The 22,529-nt window shown below is 40.9% G+C and overlaps 2 protein-coding genes across 4 annotated transcripts in view; one reads left to right on the forward strand and one right to left on the reverse strand.

Annotated features, from left to right (window-relative positions):
• col4a2 (collagen, type IV, alpha 2) overlaps positions 1-13,843 on the forward strand; it is a 132,428-nt gene extending 118,585 nt beyond the window's left edge. For all 3 annotated transcript variants that reach the window (XM_060929683.1, XM_060929680.1, XM_060929682.1), the window contains 13 exons: positions 251-325; positions 424-531; positions 658-765; positions 1,698-1,769; positions 4,859-4,984; positions 5,082-5,198; positions 10,002-10,163; positions 10,542-10,640; positions 10,778-10,924; positions 11,041-11,157; positions 11,458-11,649; positions 11,800-12,086; positions 12,351-13,843. In XM_060929683.1, the coding sequence (XP_060785666.1) occupies positions 251-325; positions 424-531; positions 658-765; positions 1,698-1,769; positions 4,859-4,984; positions 5,082-5,198; positions 10,002-10,163; positions 10,542-10,640; positions 10,778-10,924; positions 11,041-11,157; positions 11,458-11,649; positions 11,800-12,086; positions 12,351-12,605 (1,865 nt within the window). In that variant the 3' untranslated portion in view covers positions 12,606-13,843. The remainder of the gene's footprint in view (positions 1-250; positions 326-423; positions 532-657; positions 766-1,697; positions 1,770-4,858; positions 4,985-5,081; positions 5,199-10,001; positions 10,164-10,541; positions 10,641-10,777; positions 10,925-11,040; positions 11,158-11,457; positions 11,650-11,799; positions 12,087-12,350) is intronic.
• Positions 13,844-15,283: 1,440 nt separating this feature from the next.
• LOC132891257 (ras-related protein Rab-20-like) lies at positions 15,284-22,449 on the reverse strand. The gene is made up of 2 exons (XM_060928742.1): positions 21,901-22,449; positions 15,284-16,223 (listed from the first exon to the last, which is right to left on the reverse strand). Exons 1-2 carry the CDS (start codon positions 22,091-22,093, stop codon positions 15,688-15,690), a joined length of 729 nt encoding a protein of 242 aa, XP_060784725.1. The 5' UTR covers positions 22,094-22,449; the 3' UTR covers positions 15,284-15,687.
• Positions 22,450-22,529: the final 80 nt, after the last annotated feature.

Raw genomic sequence — 22,529 nt, forward strand, 5'->3', positions numbered from 1 at the left:
ATACAGGTCAAAGATTATTTACAAATTATTGTTTTTATTTTTAATTTCCATTTTAACATACCATCCCAAGTTTCTTTGATTTGGGGTTGTGCTTCACTGTCTATTACTTGGATTTTTCTAATCTAAAATCAGACTGATGTTTTGTGCAACAACTAACAACAAATGATCATGTAATCAAAGTCTTTATTGGAATCTATGACCAACACATCACATCTGCTGATTATTGCTAAGTGAGACTGTTCTGCTTCAGGTGACCAGGGTGACATTATCGATCTCCCAGGACCTACAGGATCCAGAGGGGAAACTGGGCTACCTGGACCTTTAGGTGAGGCAATAAAGTATCTAGTCATTACCTGACAACAGATGTGTGGAATGATTCTAAGGATTTTTTTTTTATTATTCTCATGCATTGTACCTTTGCAGGTGACAATGGTTACCCAGGTGAGCCTGGAATTAGAGGAAGTTCTGGATTTGATGGTATCAAAGGAAGTAAAGGGGCTCACGGTGAACCTGGAAGACAAGGGCCATCAGGTATGAGAAATCACACATAATGAATCACAGTGCTTTAAACCGTGTTGTTGTTTCTGAAGTACCAGTCTGGTTCCTACATACAGAGAGAAACTATGCACAAGTGGATCACTTCTGTTCTTTTATCAGGTGCTGATGGCCTAAAGGGCGTTCCAGGAGACCAGGGCTCTAAGGGCTGGCCAGGAGCGCCAGGACAGGCAGGGGTGCCCGGTAGACCAGGCCATCCAGGACAAATAGGTATGTTCAACCTAATATAAGGATATATCCAAATACAGAATGAATTATTTTATCAATTCTGCAATATGCATTATCAGTGAGACAAGTTATTTCTGGTTATCACTTACCTTTTAGTTAATAATAGTTTGCCAATAATAGTTCATCATATTATGGAGAACCAGAAAGTACAAACACTTTGGTCCTAAAGACTCCAGTGTTGGAAAATTTATTGACCAGACTCCTTCCATAAAAATGTCATAAATCTTTCCTGACAGAAAGCTTCATCATATCAATGATTAAATGTTTGTTTTGTTAAACAACATCCGTTTCAATTTATTTATGAGACTTGGATATGAACCATCCACCATACACGCTCCTGTTAATGAGCTGCTACTATAAAATGATAACATATTAGAACAAGCATATTAATATAAACCTACGATTCCTTTGCAGCTGAAACTACTATCAGAGCCGTGCTGTTATTGAAAATAAAACTGCATTACGGTATAAAAAGTGATAAAGCATAGCAAAAGTTATGACCTAGTTCAGAAAAAAAGGAAAGCAAGCAATAACCGTCATCATTTAATGTTGGGTTGTTGTAAATATTTTCAGTCAAGAGTTATGTGTAGTAGTATGCATATCACTGCATGTTCTGCAGGAAAGGAAATAGTTGTGATACATCTGATATGACTAAAAGGAGACATTCATCATTAATTCATATATTTGTGCTTCTAAAAGTACTGATGTATAACTTTTCAGTTTCTCAGATAAGCACATACTGTACATTGGAAAATGTTCACCAGCCGATGAAAACTTACCCTGCAGTAATACTAATTATAATTTTTAGACATTATTAAATAATTAAAACTTTAATCTGAAAAATAAAACTTCAGTGTGACCTGCACTAACAATGTGGTAAAATGTGAAAGATCAAATTTTCTTTTCCATTTCAGGTTTTCCTGGCCTTGATGGAATTTCAGGGTTGTATGGCCTGAAAGGTCAAAAAGGCCCTCAAGGTGTTGCAGGTAGACCTCAAACTTTTTTAGATATTTAAAAGTAATCTTTTGATTATTGATACAAATTAAAATTTGTAACAGAGGGCACAGCCGAATGTCAGGAAATATTGGACAGAATATTGAACGCTGAATATAGAATCAAGGTATACTGTATTTTTTAGTTCTTAAACCGTTAAATTTCTTGTTACACTTTGCAACTCTGCTTTAGAGCAGTGTTTTGGACTTGTTGCTTAATTATCGGGCTAAATGTAAGGAGCTGAAAATCATTCACATTTAGTGGTTAGGGTAAATGCACTAAATATTGATAATCTGTAAATCTATTGAGTTGCAGCTGAGAGTGAAGCGGCTGGGGTGAGAGTCAGCACCTCCAAGTCTGAGGCCATGGTTCTCTGCCGGAAAATGGTGGAGTACTCCCTCCGGGTTAGGAGTGAGTTGCTGCCCCAAGTGAAGGAGTTCAAGTATCTCGGGGTCTTGTTCACGAGTGATGATAAAACAGAGCATGAGATGGACAGGCAGATTGGAGCGGTGTCAGCAGTAATGCGGGTGTTGTACTGGTCCGTCGTGGTGAAGGGGGAGCTGAGCCGGAAGGCAAAGCTTTTGATTTACCAGTCAGTCTACGTTCCAACCCTCACCTATGGTCATGAGCTTTAGGTAGTGATCGAAAGGATGAGATCGCAGATACAGGTGGCTGAAATTAGCTTTCTCCATAGGGTGGCTGGGCTCACCCTTAGAGATAGGGTGAGGAGCTCAGACATTCGGAGGGATCTCGGAATAGAGCCGCTGCTCCTCCATGTTGAAAGGAGTCAGCTGAGGTGGTTTGGGCATCTGATTAGGATGCCTCCTGGGCACCTTCCTTTGGAGACTTTCCAGGCACATCCAACTGGGAGGAGACCTCAGGGTAGACCCAGAACACGCTGGAGAGATTACAGTGGTATGCAAAAGTTTGGGCACCCCTGGTCAAAATTGCTGTTACTGTGAATAGTTAAGCAAGTTGAAGATGAAATGATCTCCAAAAGGCATAAAGTTAAAGATGACTCATTCCCTTTATATTTTAAGCAAAAACAAATTTTTTATTTTCTTCTTTTACATTTTCAAAATTACAAAAAAGGAAAAGGGCCCAAAGCAAAAGTTTGGGCACCCTGCATGGTTAGTACCTAGTAACACCCCCTTTGGCAAGTATCACAGCTTGTAAACATTTTTTGTAGCCAGCTAATAATCTTTCAGTTCTTACCTGGGGGATTTTCACACATTCGTCCTTGCAAAAGGCTTCCAGTTCTACAAGTTTCTTGGGCTGTCTTGCATGCACTGCTCTTCTGAGATCTATCCACAGATTTTTAATGATGTTTGGGTCAGGGGACTGTGAGGGCCATGGCAAAACCTTCAGCTTGTGCCTCTTGAGGTGTTCCATTGTAGATTTTGAGGTGTGTTTTGGATCATTGTCTTATTGTAGGACCCATCCTCTTTTTAACTTCAACTTTTTTACAGATGGTGTGATGTTTGCTTCCAGAATTTGCCGGTATTTATTCAAATCCATGCTTCCCTCGACCAATGAAATGTGCCCTGTGCCACTGGCTGCAACAAAACCCCAAAGCATGATCGATCCACACCCATGCTTCAGAGTTGGAGAGGTGTTCTTTTCCTGGAATTTGGCACCCTTTTTTCTCCAAACATACCTTTGCACATTGTGGCCAAAAAGTTTTATTTTGATTTCATCAGTCCACAGGACTTGTTTCCAAAATGCATCAGGCTTATTTAAATGTTCATTTCCAAACTTCAGACGCTGAATTTTGTGGCTAGGACACAGGAAAAGTTTTCTTCTGATGATTCTCTAAATAAGGTCATATTTGTTCAGGTGTCGCTGCATAGTAGAACAGTGCACCACCACTCCAGGGTCTGCTAAGTCTTTCTGTAGGTCTTTTGCAGTCAAATGGGGGTTTTTATTTGCCTTTCTAGCAATCCAACGAGCAGTTCTTTCAGAAAGTTTTCTTCATCTTCCAGACCTCACCTTGATCTCCACTGTTTCTGTTAACTACCATTTCTTAATAACATTACAATCTGAGGAAACAGCTACCTGAAAACACTTTGCTACGTTCTTGTAGCCTTCTCCTGTTTTGTGAGCATCAATTATTTTATTATTCAGAATGCGAGAGAGTTGCTTTGAGGAGCCCATGGCTGTTGATTTTAGGGACAAGTTTGAGGAGTCAGAGAATTTATACAGCTTTGAAATCTGCATCATCTGACCTTTCCTAATGAAGAATTTGAACAAGCCACAGCTCAATAAACTAATTAAGGTGTGGAACCTTGGTAAAAGTTACCTGAGAACTCAAATGTATTAGGGTGCCCAAACTTTCGCATGGTGTTCCTTTTCTTTTTTCACTCTCCAATTGTACAAAACAAAAATAATACACAAATATTGCAGAAAACGCTGAAAAGAAATGTATCATCTTTACCTTTATGCCTTTTGGTGATCGGTTCATCTTCTGCTCACTTAACTATTCACAGTAACAGACATTTTCAGTAAGGGTGCCCAAACTTTTGCATGCCACTGTATATATCTCATCTGGCCTGGGAGTGCCTTGGGATCCCCCAGGAGGAACTGGAAAGTGTTGCTGGGGGAGAAGGACGCCTGGAATACCCTACTTAGCCTGCTGCCACCATGACCCGACTTTGGATAAGCGGAAGAAAATGGCTGGATGTAAATCCATCTGTGCCTGGGAGAGAAAACAATTGGGCTAGTTTCTTGGTTGGTCTTCCTCTCTTGTCAGTTCACAAGACAGTGAAACTAGCCAGGTGGAAGTGTCTGGGAGCTCATGTTTACATAAGCAGGGATGTAGCACTCTCTTCCAAAGGCATCCGCATACTGTATGTTGCTGTATGAGCAACCGTTAACCCTTGCAGGCTGTTAGCAGTCGTGTGATCGAGGAGCCAGTAATTACTAAATTCAGTAAAAAAAAATGGGGCAAAAAAAACCCCAAAGATTTTTAAAGAACTGCCAATTTAATTTATACTATGTTTAATATTGTTTGCTTGTCTTTATAGCAATGTCATGAGAATTTGTCAGCTGTTTTTTTCATGCCCATAATATATACACTTGTTAGGTCTTGACAATTGGGGTATACCAGGCGAGGATGGACAAAAAGGAGAAACAGGAGATGCAGGTATTCCCAACACAGAGACTGGGGCCCCTGGAGCTCATGGGTTTAAAGGTTCAACAGGAGATCGAGGTGGGTCATCATATAGTGTATATATTCTCTCTGATTTTGCAAAATGAGATCATTTCTAATTTAAGAGCACTGTCTATGCTTAAAATATGGTTTATAGGTGATTATGGTGAACCAGGCCCTCCAGGAGATCAAGGGCCTCCAGGAGATCAAGGAATTCCTGGCAGAAAGGGTCCATCAGGGGACACAGGGCTTCTTGGTCAAAAAGGTCTTCCAGGTAAAGTGCTTCATATCTTGGACCGCAATAATAGTTCTGAGGGAGTTAGCAGCAGCTCATAACATTAACACAGAGATCTCACCACTAAGATGGTGGCGCATAGGCTATTGTAGTGTGATCGTCCTTTCTGATCCTCTATTTCAGGGGTACTCAATAGACGGACTCCAGTCCATATCCAGACCATGAACTAAATCTGCATGCTGATTAAATTGATATATAAGTGGGTTTTAATAGCAGACAAAACAAAATATTCCATGTTTTATTTTTTCTAGAGATCCCACACTGGTTACTTGTTAAAGCACCTCGCCTTCTTCTGTCATCTGTCAGGTCCAATCACAGCAGCTATAACAGCAGTTCCATGACAGTGTTTCACTCAAGTCAGATAGCTAATCAAGTTATCATCCAGTCATTTGCTGAATTAGCTTGGTGCGCAGATGCAAACATTTGTACCAGATGTATTTTAGTTTTTAGCTCCATTTGTTCATACAGAAAGAGCAAAAATGACATGCTCACAATTATGTAACAGTGGACTGAAAAATATGCGTTCATACTCCCCGAGGGAAGCACAAAACCAGTGCCTAATTTGTAATGAGACGATAGCCATTGTGAAGAGTGGCAACATGAAACACCATTATGACACCAAACATGTACATTTTGAACAAAATTATTACCAGATCACAGAGGTAAGAACCACAAAATTAAACCAACTGAAATCATCGTATCAAGCCACAACCAGGATAATACTTAAATCAATGACACAGCAGAAGCAGGCAATGGAGGCCTCGCTAACAGTGGCATGGGTCTTGGGTAAACACAAGAAACCCTTCTCAGACGCTGAAATAATCAAAGAATGTGTGGGTGAAGTGATGGATGCCATGCTTGAAGGAAAACAAAAGGATGAAATTATACAGAAAGTAAACCAAATACCCTGTTAAGATTCCACTGCAGCAAGACAAACTGAAATATTTGCTGAAGATTTGCTTGAAAAACTTAGCGCTGCCCAAAAAGGCTAAATTCATTTCACTGGCTGTGGATGAATCTACAGCAGACATCCCAACCTGACAAAATTCATTTCAGGGAGGGTCTCCCCCCCTTTGGGGAATTTTTTTTTTTTTTTTTGGGGGGGGGGGGGGGGGGGGGTATGGGAGTACTCCCCCAGAAAATTTTAGATTTGGCTGATGTGATTTCCTGCATTTTAGTGGATTTGGGGTGGCCTTTTGGAGATGAACAATACCTGAATTCACTCAATTCACTCAGATTCATAGCTGACACCCTGACTTGGGGACTTAGCTGCCCCCAACCCATAAACTATGATAACTACAATGTGCCATATGTTAAGCTCCTTACTGATTGAATCTGGACACCCCGCCCCCCATAAATAAGGAAGGATGACCAGGATAGATAGATATTTCACCAGAGAGCATTGCTTTACTTAGATACCGAAACACAGATGAATATAACAGAAAAATGAATGAATTGCATGAATGACAATGAATGCAATTGTACATGTAGGCCTAGGCCGAAAGGGCTCTTTTCTTTCCTATGTTCTATGCCTGTTCCTTTTGCAAGCTTTCATTGTATTTAGAGGCTGCTTGCTTTGCAGATCTCATCTCATCATCTCTAGCCACTTTATCCTGTTCTACAGGGTCGTAGGCAAGATGGAGCCTATCCCAGCTGACTACGGGTGAAAGGCAGGGTACACCCTGGACAAGTCGCCAGGTCATCACAGGGCTGACACATATACACAGACAACCATTCACACCTACGGTCAATTTAGAGTCACCAGTTAACCTAACCTGCATGTCTTTGGACTGTGGGGGAAACCAGAGCACCCGGAGGAAACCCACGCAGACACAGGGAGAACATGCAAATTCCACACAGAAAGGCCCTCACCGGCCACGGGGCTCGAACCCGGACCTTCTTGCTGTGAGGCGACAGCGCTAACCACTACACCACCGTGCCGCCCTGCTTTGCAGATCTGAGCAACTTTCCAGACACCTCCACCTCCAAATTTTTCCTTTATTTTTATTTTTTATTTTTTGAAAGCTTCTGATGTAGAATGCTCTCGCATCTCTGTAGAATTGCTTTGTCTTGTGACTGGAGAGTGCTGATTTTCACATCGGAAAATTACATATTTGACGGAAGATGATATGATGTGCTAATAGTACCTGAAGATACAGTATTAATTCAACAGCGTAAATTTTGCTTATGTTGTGAGAGAATCTCTTTCAGAGCCTATAAATACAGAAAAACCCGATGAGTTAGTTGAGAGAGCTAACAGGATGGTGTGTCCATTCATTTGAGATTGAAATCATGTTTTTAGATGTATTATAACATCGCACGTGTTTCAGTGGACAAAAAGGTAACGACAAGATTCAGAAATACACAAGGAAGTTTATCACAGAGTGATAAATTATAAATTAATCTTGCAATGGCCTTTTCTTTCGCGCCCATTCCATGATTATTGTAGGGACTTTACCTTAAAATTTCAAACAGGTGCAATTCACTTTAAAATCAGCTCTCTGTAAAGGGACACTGCAAGAAGATCATAGGTTCTGGAATTTTGGGGAAAAAATCTTGTATGGTTGCAGAGATACGATGATTTTAGTAAAAATAAATAAATAAATAATGGTAATTACGCGCTGACACCCCCCCACACACACACACCTCTACTTAACATTGTAGCACAAAATAGAAAGGGTGTACATGCTCCTAATTGGTTCTGTTTGAACCAGAAAAGGTTGTAGTATTATGAGCGACTTAGTTTTGGAGGTGAATCCTCACAAATTCCTACCTGTTGCGCGACACCTGCTCCTGCAGCTCCAGCACTGAAAGTGAAAGTAATTTATTGCTATTATTTAGCCTTGTGCCTAGCAAGTGAGCTTACAAAGATGACAATTACAAAGAGACACTGCTTTATCATAACTGTGAAAGTTGAACACCAAATCAGTTAAAAAAAAAACAAAAAAAAATGATGACTTGTACCATTTAATGATTTAATTTCCTGGGTTCCAGAAAATAGCTGGAGCAGCTGCTGCTCTTCTTCATGCTCTGTGCACTGACTGACTGGTCAATAGGTTCGGGATGAAGCTTGCTCTAGATTCCGTGAGATTGTATGTAATTTGCGTGCATCAGGGAGCCGCTATCAATATGCAGGAGACTCCCGGAACTTCCAGGAGACTTGGGATGTCTGCTACAGACAAAACAAATAATGCACAGATGATAGTCTTTGTTAGATTTTTTGATGAAGAAAAAGATTTTTTTGAAGATGTGTTAGGTCTCACAAGCTTACTGTACATGGACACACGAGGGGAGGACATTTATGAAGCAATAATGCAGATGCTGAGTGACAGAGGGATAGACCTGAAGCATGCTGTGTCCATTGCTACTGACGGAGCTCCATCAATGATTGGGAGAGAGAGGGGATGAGTGCTGTGCTTGAAAGCTCACCAGCCTGACCCGATAGATTACCACTACATAATCCACCAGACAGTTTTGTGTACCAGTCTTGGAGAAAGGTACTCAGAAGTCATGACAACAGTAATGAGACTTGTGAACTATTTGAAAGCATCGTCTACACTACAGCATCGCTTCCTATGCTCATTTCTGACAGAGGTCAGTGCAACTTCTGATGATTTGCTCCTTCACAACAATGTCAGGTGGCTCAGTAAAGTGAGGGTTCTGGAAAGTTTTTGGGCCATTCAGAAAGAGCTGGAATTTTTTTTCCTTTGGATCAAAAGAGTGCAAACGCTAAACAGTTTGTGGATTTCATGCAGAATGAAGCGAAAATGGAGGTGGTTCCATTTCTGACTGATATAACATCCCATCTCAGTGATTTAAATGTCAACCTCTAGGGCAGAAGCAACACAATGTGTGACCTTATGTCAGCAGTCCATGCTTTCCAGCGGAAGCTGGAGGTATTCAAATGTGATAAGCAGGAGAGCCTGCTTCACCTCCCAAAGCTTTTGGAACAAACCAAAGAAAAACATCACCATAATAATCATGTTGAATTCTTGGAAAAGCTGATGTCAAAAATCGCTTTGAAAACTTCTCCCTGGATAAACAAGTTCTACTGTGCATTGAAAATCTATTTCTAGTCAAAAATGTTGCAGAATTCTCAATAGAGGGCCAGAATATTTGTCCATGGGTTCATGGTGTTTGTCTTCACACTGAGCTGGTTGAGCTCCAAGAAAACCTTGCTTTGCAGGAAGCTCATTGTGACTTTCTGGACTAAGATGGTGACTGCAATAGGTGTTCCTGTCCTTCATTTTTTCATTTCATTTCATTTCATTTATTTATTTATTTATAAGGACAGCACAACATTTCTGTAAATGTTCCAGTGTTAGCCAGCAGGCTAATTTTCATCTGTAGTCCTTTGGCAAGATGTTTTGAGAACCACTGATTAGTTCTTTAAAGCCAAATTAAAAATAAAATTTAAATATTCAGAAGATGGCCCTTCAAATTCTCACGATGGTTCTCTCAACGTACTGTTGTGAATCGTCTTTTTCAATTATAAATATGGTGAAGAACTCGTGCCACAGCAGACTCACTAATGAACACTTACATCAGTGTCTCCACCTGGTCCTCACACTTTTACGCCCAAGTTCAAACAACTGGTTGCATAAAAAAGGTGTCACTTCTCTCAGCAAAACTGCCACACTTTTTGTACATAGTTTGAGAATTTGGGGCATTATGGGACTTTTAGTTCTGTTCTTGGTGGGGCTTTGTTTGACTGACCTTCATTTCTCTGGACCTTCGACTGAATGGAAATTTGGTGAATGTACCCCTGCTTTATTTGTTTAGGCTTTCCTGGAGCCACTGGTCTTCCAGGTTTTCCATCTCCATTTGGAGCTAAAGGAGATCGCGGCATTCAAGGGAATATCGGACACTCAGGACCAAAAGGACTACAGGGGGACATAGGAGACAAAGGATTTCCTGGACAGTTTGGTGTGCCCGGAGAAAAAGGTATGGTCCCAAACACTAGAAATTCAATGTGCATCAATAACTTTGGCAAGTATTGTAAGTATTATACAGTTTATCATTCTTCTTCTTTTTACATCTTTTTCCCCACTTCTATGTGGGGTTGATGTGGATAGGTTGAGCTGATAGGGTTAAAGGCCTTTTGCTCAAGGGCCCAACAGTGGCAGTTTGGCAGTTCTGGGGCTCAAATTCCCAACCAATAAACCAGGGCCTTAATCCGTTTAGCCACCATTGCCCCAATATATAGTTTATCCTAACATTTATAAAACATTATGCTTTAAATTAGTATTAATTATTAGCACTGTATACAGAAAACTAGGTTTACTGTGTGCCTTATCTTAAAAAAAAAACCCTGGGCTACAGGTATAAAGGGACCCATGGGAACCATGGGCGTTCCAGGACCACGTGGTTCACAAGGTGATAGAGGCCTTTCTGGACCTAAAGGAGAGCCTGGACCACCAGGTATGTAAACATTATCCTGTCTTTTTTTTTTCATTTGAAATTAGAAAATTAATATTTGCCAACTTGAAATTCTCTGTGTTCATCAGATGTTTGTGTATATCAAAAATAACTCAGACAGTCTGTATCACATCCTTCAGGCCCGCCTGGCCCCCATGGTGCTAAAGGACTCCCTCCAACTCCTGTAAAGGTGCCAGGGGAGAGAGGACCCCCTGGTGCACTTGGTATACAAGGACTACAAGGAGCGAGAGGGGAGATCGGCTCTATGGGACCCCCTGGAGATCCAGGTAAATTAAATTAAAGGTTACCGAATGAAAATATTGCACAATTTATGATTTTTTAGCTCTAAAATATTGGCATTTACTATAATGAATTGTCATTTTAATGCTTTTTCTTCTCTTAGGGTATGTGGGACCACAGGGGCAAAAGGGGATGCCAGGGGTCCCTGGAATACCAGGAACACCAGGTGACCGTGGGGATGTTGGTCCAATGGGACACCGGGGCCTTCAGGGCCTAGAAGGTAAAGCTTACATAATTCTGGTCTAGGCTTGTGCATTAAGAGTCAACAAGGCAAGTCAACAAGATATTCTGGCTCACTTTAGAATAATTAAGTATTGTCTTGTATCTTGAGAAGCAAGATTATAGCACTGCTGTTGAAAACAGTGATTTTAGGTCAATCTCTTGACGTGCTGTATAGGACTGTTATCCATTAACCTGGAATATAAAAGGCTATAATGAATAAATGGGAATAATTTCCAGTTCAGCACATGTGATCATGTTAAGTTTCTCTATGGGAATTAAAAAGTTGTTCACATTTCAGGAGACCCTGGCCGTACTGGTATTCCTGGTCCCACTGGTATGCCTGGACGCAGTGTCAGTGTTGGGTACCTCCTGGTGAAACACAGTCAGTCTGAACACACACCAATGTGCCCTGTGGGAATGTCCAAGCTGTGGGATGGCTATAGCTTGCTTTACTTTGAAGGTCAAGAGAAAGCACATAATCAAGATCTTGGTAAGTAAATAAGGCTTTTTCAGTGTACCAGAGGATGGACACTGAAGCTGCAACTACTGTATTTGTAAACAGTGTTGGCATCATTTTTGGTGTGTATACTACCAACCACAAAATAGGTTATTTAAGAACATTCTTTACAATGTTATCCAGGTCTGGCAGGCTCTTGTCTCCGTCGTTTCAACACCATACCATTCCTGTATTGCAATCCTGGTGACATATGCTACTATGCTAGTCGCAATGACAAGTCCTATTGGCTCTCTACAACTGCCCCAATTCCCATGATGCCTGTAGAAGAGTCAGAAATAAAGCCCTATATCAGCCGCTGTTCAGTGTGTGAAGCTCCATCTGTGGCTATAGCTGTGCACAGTCAGGATACAACTATCCCACAATGCCCTGCAGGCTGGAGAAGCTTATGGATTGGCTACTCTTTCCTCATGGTGAGCCTTCAGTCATTTCTCGTTACTGCTACATGTTATTACTGTAATTCTACACAAATTTATTTTTGTGTCAACAACTGAATTGGCAAGCAAGCCAGCAAATAAATAAGGACTGTATCACATCATGGCCAGTAATCTTAGATATTTATACAGCTCTCTGCCTTGCATGAATACTCAGTAAGCTCAAATAAGCTCAGAGTGCTGGCTTGCAAAAATATATATATTTTTTAAAAACAGATCTTAAACATTTTCTTTTATACACAGCATACAGCAGCGGGAGATGAAGGAGGTGGTCAGTCTCTGGTGTCTCCAGGCTCGTGTCTTGAGGATTTCCGCACCACTCCCTTTATTGAGTGTAATGGAGCTAAGGGTACCTGTCACTACTTCTCTAACAAGCACAGTTTCTGGCTGACATCCATTGACCAGCCCTTCCACAGTTTCCCCGAGTCTGAGACTCTCAAGGCAGGACAGCTGCTCTCGCGCATCAGTCGCTGCCAAGTCTGCATGAAGAACCTGTGACTTGTATGAACTTTGAATTGAAAGTGTGGCCATTTTTGTGTGCAGTCCAGTACAGAATGCCAAGGTAAGCTGTAAAGGTCACCCAGAAATCACAGTAACTTAAGTTCATAAACCAAACAGGATTTTTGAAATAAAGTTTATTAACAGATTCTAATCACATAAATTATATACTGCATACCTTTACTCCACCATGGATGACCCTCAGTTTTACTTCATTACTATGTACCCCCCACCCCATGAGCCAAAGGACTGAAGATATGTACATGTGTTGAGAAGAGAAGTTAAAGAAGCATGAAAAGCTTAGAATTTTTTTTAACCTTTACTCATGTTAGATTTGAAATGGTGCTTTTCCTAACTTATTACCTCACTCATCAGCGTGATTTGTGTATTTGATATTACCAAGTACATCATACAGCAGAACCAAAGACGCCCATGTTAATGCACTGCTTCTCTTATATTCATCTATGTATGACACTTCCTGTAGCTATTAGAACGTCTCCATGTGATTTATACAACAGCCAACTGCTTTACACTATAAACTATATGCTTTGTGTTGGAACAATACAACTGCCTGAGTGACACCTCAAAGTGTTGCTTTACTTATGTTTTAATCATGAGTTTATCATCAGGTAATGAACTCTGTTTTACTAACACTGTTCTCCAACTGAACATTTCTTTTGTGGAGAAGGTTTTGCACTTAAAATACAGTATGTTATCATTATATTATGAATATGTACCTTTTTACAGAACAGAGAGCCATTTCTCTGATTTGCAGACCACAAGCTAAAGCACTGCAATGTGGAGTTCAGAACATCTTGTCTTATTGAACAAGGATTGTGGATTAATTTGTTTTTGTTTCACAGACTGCACTGATTTTACATAATGATAGTTGTCCAACTATTTGATTTTTTTTTTTCTTGCACAGCAAAGACATAGGCTCATTGCTTGCTTACTACAGGAATTCCTTCTTAAAATCTGATATTTAATAATTAATAGACCAGATTCATCAGGTGAATGACCACATTTGTACTTTGCTCAACCATGCATACAACGTGCCTTCTCAGTTTTATGAGTTTTATCTGATCATAAACAGGTAAAAGGAGATTAAACAATGGATTGTTGCATTGAACGTTAACAAGTTACCAATGTATTTATGTGGAATATATTTTTGGATCATGTTCTGAATGATTGTGACTGTAACCATTACTGAACAACAAATTAAATGCTTCTGTTTGTTACACGTTTGATGCGTTAGTTGTTTGCACAGATCATCAGAACAGGTTTATGATCGTCTCTTTAAGGATGACCATGAATGTTTTGTGGCATTCTGGGTTATAAACATGGTTACTGATATATGTGTAAAGACTTTGTTCAACATAAGACAAGGCAAATATTCAACAAACAGCTTCATTAAACTCTCATAACACTGACAACTCATCTCATCTCATCTGTAATCTAAAAATGGAGGCATTTCTTTCCATTATTCCGAACATATTACCCATGGCAAAATGCAAAAATATAAAACCTAAATCCTATTATGAGTATCTGTGGGAGACAGGGTGTTGCAGCAGTTAACAACTCCAGGGTCCCTGGTTTGATCCTGAGCTCAGGTGACGGTCTGTGTGGGGTTTCACAGGTTCTCCTCATGTCCATGTAGGTTGCTGCTGGGTAAGTGAAATATGCTTCCAGCAGGTGGAACAGTTTGGCTATGCTAATATTACCCATAGGTGTGTGTGAGAGAATGTGTGTGTACATGGTATCCTGTGATGTAGTGGTATCCTAGTCAGGGGATTCCACGACATCACATGCATTTCAGTTTTGCACCCAATGTTTCTAAGATAAACTTCAAATCCACCCAGTAGCACAATTAAAAGGTGTGAAATTACACGATATGGACAAAATGTACTGTATATGGACAACTGATCACCACACCCATATGTGGACCTTCCAAAAACTGTTGCCACAAATTTGGAAGCGCACTATTTTAATGAATGCATTTCTATAAAAATGTTCCTTCATGGGAACTAAGTGGTCGCAAACCTGTTGACAATGTCCCTGTGCACAAAGCAACGTCCATGAAGACTTAACTTGCCAAGGTTGATATGGAAAAACTCAAGTGTCCTGCACAGAGCCCTGACCTCAAGCCCACTGAACACTTTTGGGATGAACTGAAATGCAAACTGCACTCCAGGCCTCCTCACCAGCCATCAATACCTGACCTCACTAATGCTTGTGTTAGAACGGGCAAACCCGAACAGCCATGCTCCAAAACGTATCAAAGCTTTCCCAGAAGAGTGGAAGCGGTTATACCAGCAAAGGGGGGAAAAACTCGAATAGGATGTGCATCAAGCATATGATCGCAATGGTTAAGTGTCCACATAATTTTGGCCATACAGGATATATTAGAAAAATTTCACCAACACCCCTGTTGTAACACCAAACTTGGAGAAACTAAATTTCTACACTAATCTGATTTTAAGGCAGTTAACAAAAAACACTCATCTTTAACTCTGATCACACTGACCTTTTCTTCTCGCTATATTTGTGGTCTGGCGTTTCCCCCCCGTAACAAGGGCCTTTTGTAGCACCCCTCCCCTACACCACTGAATCCACTGTGACACTGACCAGGATAAAGACGGAACTGAAGATGGATAAATGAAGATTATCTGCATGCTAACTTGTGATCATGTGTACCATTTATTTTTCTGATGAATAAAATTTATACTTTATATTTTTGGACCTTTGTTACAAGATATTTTCATTTAAAAAAAAAAAAAAGTGGCAAGTGGAATCACCAAGAATCACAGCGCATCACATAAAATTAAGTCAAACACAGCAGGGCAAATGAAAAATACTGATGAACAGCTTAAATGCTGTGACCTTCATTCTGTCTTGAATACTCATTTATTTGATACTGAATCATAATTTTCAACACTGACCATTACAAATTACTCTAATTAGAAAAATTTGGTCTTCCTTTCTAACAGAAAGGGTTACCAGAGTTTTCCATGAAATGTAAACAACCTTCTGTTCCTTCATTGTATTCAGAAGTAAATCTGCATTCCTGGTCTTGACCCTCCTCCTAGGCACAGCAGCCAGCTTTAGTATTCTTGCCTGTGCTGGGTGCTTCCAGGTCAACAGTGGAGCTGTCAGCCTCATTCCGCTTCTTCAGGATTGAGGGGACCACCAAGTCAAATACTGTTTCAAACAAAAAATCCACATTGTAGCCAGTTTTAGCACTGGTCTCAAAGCACATGCTTTCAGCGGGCAGACAGGCCTTCTCGTCCAGCCCTTTGTAATGCAGCACACGTCCATACAGAGCCATGGCATCTTCTCTGTTCACCTGTTTGCGCTGAAGAGAGAAGGAAGAATGAGACAAGCGTGCAGGCTCGGTCCCCTCCTCTCCGTCTGGATTTGAAGCCTGGGCATGCGAGTCAGTCAGGTCAGCTTTGTTGCCTACTATGGCAAAGATGCAGTCAGCATTGGCGGTGTCAGTTAGAGATAGGAAGCGGTCCTCCAGCTCTACATAGCTTTGCCAACTGGTTGTATCATAGGTGAGGATGACTGCAGCTGCACCACGACAGTACATAGAACCAAGGCCATGGAACTGCTCGCGACCTAGAACACAATCGAGTCAGGGTAAGGAGACAGCAGATAGGAGAGGAATTAAATGATGCGTCAGTAAATATTTTTTTCCTATGTTTATACTTTACCAAAAGGTTGCTGCAATATTTAGAACAGTGGCAAGTGGAAAAACAAAGGCTGCATTGTTGTGGAAATATGCAATGGTCCTCAGCCCTCAAGTCTCACAACAATAGCTTCCAGTGAGTACACATCTGTGCTTGCTTGAGGATGTGAGACTGGGCTTTGTTCTACATTCTCTCCCACATTTTTGTAAATATGTACCATATACATTACGGTCAGCATTCTGAACCTGAAAGTATTCTGAAGGAGGAGATGAAGTGACGTAATACTAAAACGATTACGGTGCAACCCTGAATACATCATGTAGTTTCCAAATTCTATAAACTTCACGGATTCAAAAACCATAAACCTGAATGCTTTAACCTGAAACCATTTGAGCTTTATCTAGTTGAGATTCTGTGGCAATCTGTGGCTGTTCAATAACAGTTTACATCCAACTCGACAGCACTTCAGCAATTTTGCCAAGAATGTGCAGGATCCAGATGTGCAAAGAAAGGCAAATAAATACAACATGCATAGAATTTGGAAACTACACTTCCCTGATTCAAAAACCATGAACCTGAATGTTTTAACCTGAAATTGTTAGAGCCCAAACCTGTCCCAGAAAATGTGCAGCTGTAATTATAGCCAAAGTTGGTTCCACCAGTATTGACCCAGCTGGGTGAAGGCAAATTTCTGCTTTGGCTAATTAACATCTGTTACCAAAAAAAAAAAAAAAGATGGATAGTTCTTTTAAATAGAATGTATGAAAAATATACATATGTAAATCAAGAGGTAAAAAATACCAGTTAATTATGTTTAACCATTAGTAGTAATGAAAGGGACACTGTGGAATGAACATTAAAAATCGAAGTGATGAGTCATGACTGATTACTGAAAGATACACCAGTGCATCTCAATTAGAATATTGTGAAAAAGTTCAATATTTATCAATCAGTTATTTAGGAAGATAAAACAAAAAAATCAATATATTCTAGACTCACTGCAAGTAAACTAATGTTTCAAGCAATTCTCTACTTTAAATTTTGATAATTATGTCCTACAGCCCAAAAGAATTTCAAGCTTGAGTAATAGTATAAATGCCGTGCATCTCTCGGTCTAGTTCAGTACACATAACCAATCATCGACACCCTCCACAAGGAGGGTAAGCCACAGAAGGTAATTTCTGAAAAGGCTGGCTAGAAAAAGGTGCACAAGCAACAGGGATGACTGCAGCCTTGAGAGGATTGTCAAGAAAAGTCAATTCAAGACCCTGGGAGAGCTTCACAAGGAGTGGATTGAGGCTGGTGTCAGTGCATCGTGGCTGGTGTCAGTGCATCAAGAGCCACCACGCACAGACATCTTCAGGAAAGGGGCTACAACTGTCACATATCAAGCCACTCCTGAACCAGAGACATCATCAGAAGTGTCTTACCTGGGCTAAGAAGAGAAAGAACTGGACTGTTGCTCAGTGGTCCAAAGTCCTCTTTTCAGATGGAAAGAGGACTTTTGCATTTAATTTGGAAATCAAAGTCCAAAATTCTGGAGGAAGAGTGGAGAGGAACAGAATCCAAGGTGTTTGAAGTCCAGTGTGAAGTTTCTGCAGTCTGTGATGATTTGGGGTGCCATGTCATCTGCTGGTGTTGGTCCACTGTGTTTTATCAAGTCCAAAATCAACACAGCCATCTACCAGGAGGTTTTAGAGCACTTCATGCTTCCATCTGCTGACAAGCTTTATGGCGATGCCAATTTCTTTTTTCAGCAGGACTTAGCACCAGCCCACAGTGCTAAAACTACTACCAAATGGTTTATTCACCATGATTACTGTGCTTGATTGGCGAGCCAACTCGTCTAACCTGAATCCCACAGAGAATCTATGGCATATTGTCAAGAGGAAGATGAGAAACACCCGACCCAAAAATACAGACGAGCTGAAGGCTGCTATCAAAGCAACCTGGGCTTCAATAAACACCATCAGTGCCACAGGCTGATCGCCTCCATGCCACGCTCCACTGATGCAATAATTCATGGTAAAGGAGCCCCAACCAAGTATTGAGTGCATAAATTAACACACTTTTCAGAAGTTGGACATTTCTATATTGTAAATCCTTTTTTTTTTTTATTGATCTTAGGAAATATTCTAATAATTTGAGATACTGAATTTCTGATTTTCATGAACTATATGCCATAATCAAAATTAAAAAATAAATAAAAAAGGCTTGAAATATTTCACTTTACGTGTAATGAATATAGAACACATGAACATTTAAATTTTAGTTACAGAAAAAAAAATGAACTTTTTCATGAAATTCTAATTGTTTGAGATGCACTCGCAAGTGCTTCTCACACAAGCATATGACTTGGCTTGATGGGGGGGAAAATCTGCAGCACTAAGTCAGCTGTCAATAGCAAGGATACCAATTCCACAGGTAGTGATCTCACAGAAAGAAGTTTAGAGGGCTAAGGTCATCAGTGAACGAAAGATATAAATGAGCTGACATCAAAATATTCTCTTAAAAACAAAATTAAAACCCTGAGAACAACAGATAAAAACAAAGCCTATGTATGTGAAGGAAGGAGAGGTAAATACCATAAGGTCCTGTGACAATTTGTTCACCTTCTCATTGGAACAGTCTACTATGCCTACTCTATAATAGGAAACTAAGAGACCTCATGATGTCTCATAAGAAGCCCATGTTGACTCAGATGCTTTGGACGACTGTGTACATATGCACTGTTTCTACCCTGTACAGTCTGGGTTAATAATGATTTTTGTAAACTGGATCATGTGGCTTGTTTTTCTGTGCTGCTGCATGGTAAATAAACAAGAGAGGTCTGTTCAGTGATTGCCAAAATACAACGTACACTCCATTCTGATGAAAGAACACATGCTAGAGCCTATGGCGAAGACACTAGCATGTGTTTCCTAGTTCTCAAATGTTCTAGAGGTGTAATTTTTTTTCTCGTGTTGTCTTGTTCATTAGTAGGTATACTACAGTACGAGATCATTATGAATTCCCTCAAGGGCCAAGCCAAAATATGTGTTTTGGAAAGCATGTTGTATGGTGTAAAAGACATGTCTAACTCTGCATACAAATTTATGCAGCATTTTTTTCCCCTCTCACGAGTTTTACTTTCATCCTTGGGTAGCATGGTGGTGCAGTGGTTAGCACCGTCACCTCACAGCAAGCAGGTTCCAGGTTCGCCTGGGGCCTTTCTGTGTGGAGTTTGTATGTTCTCCTTGTGCCTGCATGGGTTTCCTCTGGGTGCTCCAGTTTGTTCCCACAGTCCAAAGACATGAGTATTAGGCCAACTGGCTACTCTAAACTGCCCATAGGTGTGAACAGGAGTGGCTGTCTATCGCCCTGTTTTAGTCCCTTGATAGACTGGTGACCTGTCCAGGGTGCATCCCACCTCTCGCCCAATATCAGCTGGGTGTGGTTCCAGCTCACCTGCAACCCACAATGGCAAAGCGGTACAGAAAATGGATTAATGGATGAATAGCTAGAAGGATGGACTTTATGAGAGAGAGAGTTTATGATTGTGGATTGTTTTATGCACTCTGAACTTCTGGACTCAAAATGAATAGTGCTATATGAATAAAAACTGTTAAACTGCTTAGCCTACCTCATAACTAAGGAACAGTCAGTCCCATAAGAAAAACTTAAGCTTTCAATGAGCTATTATTTTTTAAGCTGCCCTGATTTTATGAAAAAGATGTGAGATTTACCAGCTGGGAGGTCCGCATCGTGAAATACCGTGACCGAGGTCTTGAAAGTACTGACCGAGGTCAGTATTCAAGGCCGAGGTCACGGTATTTCACGATACAGACCAACCTTAAGGTAGTAAATAATATTTTTTTTCTTTACCAAATTCTAACAGAAAACGAGAACACCCAATAGGGAAAACCAAGCCGAGCCGCCATTTTGAATCCTCATTCACGGCTGTAATGCAAATGGCTTCCTCCTCAGTATACAAGTGCACTTCCATGGGGGGGGGGGGGGGGGGGGGGGGACCAACTACATTTTGCCACCTATGTAGTCCCTTATTTATACAAAATTGAGTCATTCAGGATTCAGCCATGTTTTTGCTCAGCGGCAGCAACAGTTACAGGTTTTTAGCTTTCTCCTGAAATGTTTCTTTTATTTCTTCTTCCTCAGGGTAGTAAAACTCGCTTTCGCTGTGAACACTGTCGTTATCGCTATCCATGCTGTAAAATTAATGCTATACTCCTGAGAAATGCTGGCAAAACATTTATAAGATTTTTGATAATCTTAAATAATCTTATAAAAAAAAAAAAAAAAAGATAAAATGTTGACAAAAAAATGCTACCATGTTTGTTGTTGTGAACGAGCGAGTCGCCAGAGGTCCATAACCAGTGTCCATATCCTAAGATACGGACCCGCTCACCAGCCAATCAGAGCGCAGGATTTGATGGAAACCGCACCGCAAAAAATAAATAAATATACTTATGCAGTGATTCCAGTAAAGCTCATCTGAGACCAATGTAAACAGCTAAAAGAATAAAGAGAATAAAAGGCTACTTAAAAACCATGGGTGACACGGTGGTGTAGTGGTTAGCAAGGTCGCCTCACAGCAAGAATGTCCCGGGTTTGAGCCCCGTGGCCGGCGAGGGCCTTTCTGTGCAGAGTTTACATGTTCTCCCCGTGTCTGCGTGGGTTTCCTCCAGGTGCTCCGGTTTCCCCCACCGTCCAAAGACATGCAGGTTAGGTTAATATAGGACGGCCTTGGGCTGAGGTGCCTTTGAGCGAGGCATTTAACTCCCAACTGCTCCCTGGGCGCACTGTTCAGGGTATGTGTGTTTTTTCACTGCTTCAGATGGGTTAAATGCAGAGAGGTGTGATGAATAAAAGTTCTTCCATTAGTAGTCAAATAATTACTTGATGCAAAATTTGCCAGAATCGCTATAAATTTGCCAATATCTTGGAAATAGGTTGTTTACTCATTTTTACTAAGCATTTTATCCTGGTCAGAGTTATGGTGGATCAGGATCCTATTCCAGGAACACACTGAAGAAGAAGCCTTTGTCAGATGCACACTTCAAGCACAGTGAAATTCATTCTCTGCATTTAACCCATCTGAAGCAGTGAACACACACACATGCTCAGAGCAGCAGGCAGCCACACTATAGCACCCGGGGAGCAGTCAGGGGTCAGGTACCTCGCTCAAGGGCACCTCAGCCCATGTTAACCTAACCGCATGTCTTTGGACTGTCGGGGAAACCCATGTAGACATGGGGAGAACATGCAAACTCCACACAGAAAGGCCCCCTTGGCCACTGGGCTTGAACCCAGAACCTTCTTGCTGTGAGGCGACAGTACTAACCACTACACCACCCGGGGATACCTGTCCAGGAAGAGGAGTCGCCTACTCACTGACATGCTTTTCAGGAGCCAGAGAAAATCCACACATGGGGACAACATGCACAAAAACTTTTATTCAGCTGAATATTACCACTGGAAATGTTTGAATGAATGAATGAATGAATGAATGACAATCAGATACATATTTAAGATGAAAAATGAACACCGTTAAACTACATGTTTGTAAAAGTATGATATGTGTCTGAGGCATGGGTCGAATCTCCTACCTGCAGTGTCCCATATGGAGATATTATAGGGCCCCCACTGCCTGAGAAAGAAGGCCCCTCCAACTGTGCTCACTGTGTCCTTGAATTTCCTCTCGGTGTACCTGTGGAGCAGTGATGTTTTGCCCACATTCATGTCACCCAGCATGACAATTTTCACATCAGGTTTTTTCAGTTTCTTCGTAGGTTCAGCCATAGTCACAAGTCAGCCCCACACTCCTCCTGCTCACTTTCACAGACCAAACGCCATGTTTAACTTTTTCCCTTTAAACACAGATGAGCCATAAACGAGTGTTTTTGTCTGTTTCTCACATGACATGGTTGAGTTTTTACTCCCCGAACACATGAGTAAATAAGTTTACGGCCATACAGCTGAACGAAAACCGTTTCCCAAGAATAGTGCAAACTTGGAGCGTTTACCATATTTAGGAAGTTCAAGTTGAACTCTTAAAGCTGACTACGCAGGAAATAAACAGATAGGGGCGGGGCAACACAGACTCCTGCCCATCCGTGTAAAGGACTACACTTGGACTACAACCTGTTACCTTACTTCATTTCATTTAGCATAATGCAGTACAAACATAACAGTTTTCTTGTCTCACTTTAATGACATTTTAATCTAGACACTGTGA

Source organism: Neoarius graeffei, chromosome 9 (assembly GCF_027579695.1).
Source record: "Neoarius graeffei isolate fNeoGra1 chromosome 9, fNeoGra1.pri, whole genome shotgun sequence".
NCBI lineage: Eukaryota > Metazoa > Chordata > Actinopteri > Siluriformes > Ariidae > Neoarius > Neoarius graeffei.

Bases quoted from the DNA above. Each gene is read 5' to 3' on its own strand.
- LOC132891257 (XM_060928742.1), bottom strand. From the start codon at position 22,093: ATGGCTGAACCTACGAAGAAACTGAAAAAACCTGATGTGAAAATTGTC. The intron at 16,224-21,900 runs GTAGGAGATTCG...ATTGTGTTCTAG, and splicing joins CTCCATATGGGACACTGCAG to GTCGCGAGCAGTTCCATGGC.